This window comes from Daphnia pulicaria, chromosome 1 (assembly GCF_021234035.1).
Source record: "Daphnia pulicaria isolate SC F1-1A chromosome 1, SC_F0-13Bv2, whole genome shotgun sequence".
In the NCBI taxonomy this organism is placed as follows: Eukaryota; Metazoa; Arthropoda; class Branchiopoda; order Diplostraca; family Daphniidae; genus Daphnia; species Daphnia pulicaria.
This window is the reverse complement of record NC_060913.1, coordinates 9,886,190-9,892,189: the sequence shown is the minus strand read 5'-3', so window position 1 is coordinate 9,892,189 and position 6,000 is coordinate 9,886,190. Positions and strand designations below refer to the sequence as shown.

The 6,000-nt window shown below is 44.4% G+C and overlaps 1 protein-coding gene and 1 long non-coding RNA gene across 2 annotated transcripts; both read right to left on the bottom strand.

Annotated features, from left to right (window-relative positions):
• Positions 1 to 238: 238 nt before the first annotated feature.
• Positions 239 to 1,932, bottom strand: LOC124351015. The gene is made up of 3 exons (XR_006921322.1): positions 1,855 to 1,932; positions 1,427 to 1,644; positions 239 to 907 (listed from the first exon to the last, which is right to left on the bottom strand). It is a non-coding gene; the product is annotated as an uncharacterized LOC124351015 (long non-coding RNA).
• Positions 1,933 to 4,375: 2,443 nt separating this feature from the next.
• LOC124349114 (endocuticle structural glycoprotein SgAbd-8-like) lies at positions 4,376 to 5,373 on the bottom strand. Its single transcript, XM_046799631.1, has 2 exons — positions 5,215 to 5,373; positions 4,376 to 5,132 (listed from the first exon to the last, which is right to left on the bottom strand). Exons 1-2 carry the CDS (start codon positions 5,227 to 5,229, stop codon positions 4,491 to 4,493), a joined length of 657 nt encoding a protein of 218 aa, XP_046655587.1. The 5' UTR covers positions 5,230 to 5,373; the 3' UTR covers positions 4,376 to 4,490.
• Positions 5,374 to 6,000: the final 627 nt, after the last annotated feature.

The window sequence follows — 6,000 nt, the reverse complement described above, 5'->3', positions numbered from 1 at the left end:
GCCTCCGCACCCGCCCAGCACAGGATGGTACTGTGCGTAATTCCAACCCGCAGAATGTCGTGAGCCTCTCTCGAAATGAAAACCCATAAAAAAGTAAACGCGCCGAGAAATGCGCCCCCCCCCCTCTCCCCAAATGAAAAAGAAAAAATAAATAAATAAGGGGAAACAAGCGAAGAAGAACAAAAGGCTGGATGTAAAAGGGAAGAATAAGACATTGCGGATGCATTATCGATCGGCGACGGTAGCCTTAACTGTAATACAGCCGGCCAATGCCCAACGTCCGACAAGACAATACTCGTAATAAATACAACTGGCCAGGACAGTTATTGAATTGTCTCTCTGCTTCTCTTCGTTTCATCTTTATTTTGTTTTGTTTAAAAGCTAAAACTCTCTTTATTTCTTTCTCTCTCGTGTGTTTTATCTGCGGAGGGGAAACATTTCGGAAAAAGCAATTTCATTCAAATTGCGACGTTGATTTTATTCAATTTCATCGTCCAGGGTATCAGTTTTATTTTCGCTGACATCGATTGACTGGTGGGATATACATATCGGGCGAATATTTGGCCGTTTGATTGGCTTCATCGCCAGGCTGAGAAGATCTGATGATGGACGCAGACATCTCCATTGCGCTGGTCGCACTTCTCTCCTCAATAATTGATATAAAAGACGAACCAGGAAAAATGTTGAGACTTGATCGTCTTTCGGTGGTTAGAAAAGGAGAGTCTCTTTCACTTTTCGAGTGTTACATCTCCCGCGAGAGAGCCGCGTGCGTTTAGAATTCTCCGGGAAAAATCTCACACGCTGAGGAGAAAAGGACACGGCCCACTAAGCATTCATCACGTCCGATTGAACTCCAAGTCGCCAGTTATATACATATGGGAGGAATCTATTCCGTTCTTTTGATATCCTTGGAATCAAAAAAATAAAATAAAAGTATGGGGCCACGCCTAGTGCCGGTAGCAACTTTCTTTCTACATCGTAAAGATTCACGTGGGCGCTCAAACAGCCGTACAAGCAACTGTATATGCTTAAGCAAGTTTACAATATACGTAGATCCATTGTTTCCTTAGCGTGCCATTATTGTTTTACTTGTTGACAGAGTCAATACGACCAAATAATACCAGGAAGTGTGTGCGGCAAGACCTTCTTGGTAAAAGACAAAAATGTTCTAGTTGCGCTTTGCTTCAAAAGTGTTTCAAGTTCAAATATTTCTGAATTTAATTATTTACCCACGTAGACAAAGTTGTGAGGTAATACAAGCCTGATCTGCAGTTCTACACATATGAGTTATTCAGAGTTATTTAATGAACCCTGACTGAGAAAAACACAAACGGTATATAGCTCTGGAGTAATCGTACTCGGTAACAATTTATAATAAACGACAACAAATAGTCACAAAAGAAGAATAGAGATGAATTTGGCCTACTTTTAAGCCTGGGAAATCCACAGCCAGGCATTCATCGTCCACAAGTGCTCCATCCGCAGATGAATCCACCAGCAGGTGGGATAGGGAAAAGGGGGTGTCCTCGTGAATATACCCACACTCACATGGGCATACACAAAGACACTTAAAGAAAGAGGAAAAAGAGGTCTGTAGCTCGATCGTCATCGCTAGCTTCTCCACTCAAACAGGATGCTGTTAGTCTAAATAAAAAATGACAAATGGGTTACGAAAAATGTTGACAGAAACAACAAGTATAAGGAAAAGTTGAAAAGGAGACGGTGGGTAAGCCCAAATTTCTAATAAATGGAAGAATTAAAGGTTACCAAGATGACATCTATGCAAGTCATCCATCATCAGTAAAAAATCTGGCAGGTCACATGCAGGTTAATAAAAGTAACAAAAATTGTTACCCAAGCGAAGATATTTCTGAGAATGTTGCTGATGACCAGAACAGTCAAAACTTGGATATATCTTGTTGGCTCAAACCTCAAATATGCACAAAGGAAAAGTTAGGGTGCAAACATATTTTAACTGCCATGCATCGACAAGGGGTTAATACATGATAAAAGCTAGTCAGGAACTCACAAATTTGGTACAGGTTTAACTCTTCTATTTGAACTAGGTTGGTGTTCTTAGTTTTATCTAACGACTAAATCATCAATCAGCCACATACTTTTCCGATCGTTCATTTTTCTTTGAAATCTTTTCAGCGTCTCTTTTGTTTTCAAAACTTGTAAAACGAAAAAGCAGACGACACTTATTTGAAATTAAGATATCGATAGAAATTAAAAATCGACCTCCCCCTTATAATCAAAATTGCGATAAAATCGGTTTTCTCACCCGCGTTCGACATCCGCTGAACGGATCAGCTTTATTATATAGTATCAAATAGTTTGTCTCCAAAAGTTTTACTTAACTCCCCTACCAAAGGTAAAAGTAAAAATATGAAACCCGTATAGATACTAATTACTTTCGTCAGACCGAACGCTACAATAACTTTTCCCAGGACGGTCTTGGAAGCCAAGAGAGAATATCATGTAATACTTATAGATCATTTCCGACGAAGTAAATTTCTTTTAGTTCTTCCTTTTCTGCTGACCGTAGAAAATGATGAGGACGGCTAAAGTCCAGTCGGTAAATAAATAACGGACAATTCTCTACAGAGAATGACCATCATCGATCAGCAGGCGGATGGAATTATGTCCATCCATCATCCGCTTCTCCATCCTTTATTCCCTTATGTATTCTCTACATTTTGGCTGCTGCCCTTTTCTTCCCAGCAGCAGTGATCAAATCTGCTGTATACGAGATGTCGGGATCCAACTGCATTTTGTATGGTGACGTCAGAGTCAATCAACGAGGTTTCGTTGAGATATGCATAGTACATCACTTGATCTTCAACTTGGCTGACGTGATGGATGCTGCCACTGTTCCATACCCCAGCCCAGCAGCAGCAGCCACAACAGCAGAAAACCCCCCAAAAGGGCAAAGCTTGAGCGTGGACAAATAGTTTGCCCAATAAATCGTTTTGGCGAGATTATATCTTGCTGGATGTTCTTCTTGCCATCTCGGCTGCGTATCTCTTTCTCGTACTGTATGGTAGCTATATTTCCCCTCCCGAAAAGAAAAATCAAAAATACTAAAAAAGCCATTCCTCATCAGTTTCACTCAACTCTAGAAAGTTGTTGTTGTTGGGAGATCGTGATTTCGTGAGACGACGGGGGATATAACACGCACATGTAGTCCTACTGCTGTGGATAAGCTCCCTATGTGTGTACGCGCGTGTAAATATACATTCGAAAGAAGAGATATCACTTACAACACATGTGGAAGGACTTGTGGGTTTGTCCCAATTATTTATTCCGACGCTCAACCCACGGATCTCCTTGAGAAAATTCAAATCTCTGAGAAATCAGCTCATTAGGCAGCAGACAGACAGACACTCACGATCATCATTTTTGACTCGGTGGAGAGATGTATGCCAATCAGTGCGTCAGCACGTAGCCTAGCTGGATGGTGTTTGTTTCATGTCAGTTGACGCACTCGACAGCCAAAAAAGTGCGAGATCTTTTCCTTCCAACTTGTTCGTCCTTGAACGCATCACCAACGGATGAATTCCGTAATCGATAAATTTGAAGGAGAAAGAGAGAGACAGAAAATGGGTTATGATTTATTAGTCGCTGTTGAATAAATTTACACTGTCATCATCGAAGAATTAGACAGAATAAAGTCGTGATTTGTTGATGGCTCCCTCGACTTGGACGAAAAGTTGGCCCAGCAGAAGAAGAAGAAAAGGCAAAAACATTTGTGATTTGTGTCATCCGTAATACTCTTTCACCCTTATAGTTTCCGTCTGAAATATTGATGATTCATATCGAAAGGAGCGCAACTCTTTTGCTGCTGCCTCTTGCATCACAAGAAGAAGAAGAAGTGTTATGGGTCTCTTCGTATAATACTCGAGAATAACTGCCACTGTTGTTGTTCATTTTTGCCAGCCGTCTGTTGCTGGCCGGCGTATAACGGATGGGCTCGGCTACTTAGCTGAAACTCGCGTGCTTCCGGCCGAAAGCAGACGAGGGCGGAGGGCCGCCCCAGCAACTTGGCCGGCAGCAGCAATTCAATCAAACGACCAAGGATTTATGACGACATCTTGAGTGGCTTCTCTCTCCACCCCGTCGTCGGGGTGGGGGGGGGGGGGGGGGGGGGGGGGTGGATAAGTGACGTCCGAGCTCAGCCAAGGAAAGTGCTGGCTCCTATAGCGCTCCTAGTGCTCCTAACTCTACAGCCAGAAACGCTCCGTCCATTCCATCCAGCAGTTCTCTCTCCATCGCCCTTAAGACGGTCATATCATTCTTCTCGATTCGGTTTCTATTCAATTTTGATGATGGCCCAACACGAGCCATTATTTCCAGCTCAATTAAATTGCCAACACATATTTTGGGTTTGGTTTTTTGTGCGTTCTGATTTTGTATTTTCATATATACACATCGGCGATCATGACTTTAGACAAAAAAGAATCCTATTTGAATAAGCTGGCGGGACTAATCTAGAAAGCTTGGTTGAAGAATGGCTGGGGAGTGGTGGTGGGGTGGAAAACGGGAGCCTCGAAGGAGAAAGAAAATCCGCGGCCGGCGTTTCCGGTGTTGGAGACGATGGCGTTGTCGAAATGTTGAGGGACGGGCTGTGGCTGCTGCTGTCTGACATTGCTGAAAGACGGGACGGAAAGTGTCGGCGTCGGGAGGTTGCGGGCGGGAGCGACGTGATGAACGGGAGCTGCTGGCTGTTCGACCACCGCTGGGCGTGGGCGGAAGGTGGTGGGGGCAGGGGCGGGACGGCCGACAGGGCGACGAGGATGAGCCGCAGTGATGGGCTGGGCTGCGGGCAACGGAACGGCCGAGTTTCCGTCGACTGGAAGGTGAGCGCCGGAAGCTTCGAATCCCTGGCCGGCGGCGTACTCGATGGTCTTGAGCTGGCCGGTCTCGTCGACGTAGCCGTACTTGCCTCGGACGTTGCCCAGGTTGTCGCGGGTCTCCACTTTGAAGGTGCCGTCGGCGGCCTCGAATCCGTAAGTGTAGGATCCGTCGTCGTTGACTCGGTTGATTTGCTTCAGGATCGGCACCGGAGTCGTCGATTGCTGCCCATTGGCGTAGGCAGCGGCTACCAACAAGACGGCAACAACCAGCATCATCTGTGGATAGAAACGAATTCAATCAAAGGAATTATTAGCGATTCATTAAGGATTATATTGCTGATCTATATGAGAGACTTACATGTTTCATCGCCATTGCTTCGCTGTGTTGAGTTGGAATAGATGAGAATGTAATCAGAGAAGAGAAGTGAGAAACTGTTTGTCTTATCCTCAGATGCGTCCAGGTTTATATAGTCGCCATCCAGGCCATGGCTCACCTGGAAAATGCCTTGACAAGAGCCAAAAAAGAAGGTGGGAGGGTGATCTAAAACTCCTCCGATGATCGGAGGACATGGCTGGCAGGCAAAGGAATTCATCGGAATAATCTCTTCCTCGTTCCAAACGCACACACACGCGGGGCTATGCAGTTGGTGTCGGGCTGCTGCTGCCCTTGAACAACATCGACCTTAACAATTCGGGCGTGGTGCACGAAATATATAACTCGCTCGGTCGGTTCGTCTACTCTACACGATGGCCAGCAGGAATCAAAAGACTCTTACTACTCTACTATAGCCAAGTGAGTGGCTGCGAGCGCTTGATTAGGGTATATCCCACATCCACCAAAGGGGATTTCTATGTTTGGCTTAAAGGGAGCACGAAATGAGTTCACTTCCTGTACAATTTCAAGTAGATTGGCGCCGTATTACTACCGAGTTTTAACAAGGCAATCAAAGTCTGCAACGCAAGAGATTTAACTATACTGAAATGCATTGACTAATTGTACTATAATTGCCGTTCAGTCTAGCGTGTCTTTGTGCAATTAAATAACTTTCAAAAGGAACAAATTGGCTTGGAAATTATCTGCACTATTGCAGTAGTGTTGCAAATCCAGTTTTGCCATTATTTAGTTTTATTAAAAAACATTTTA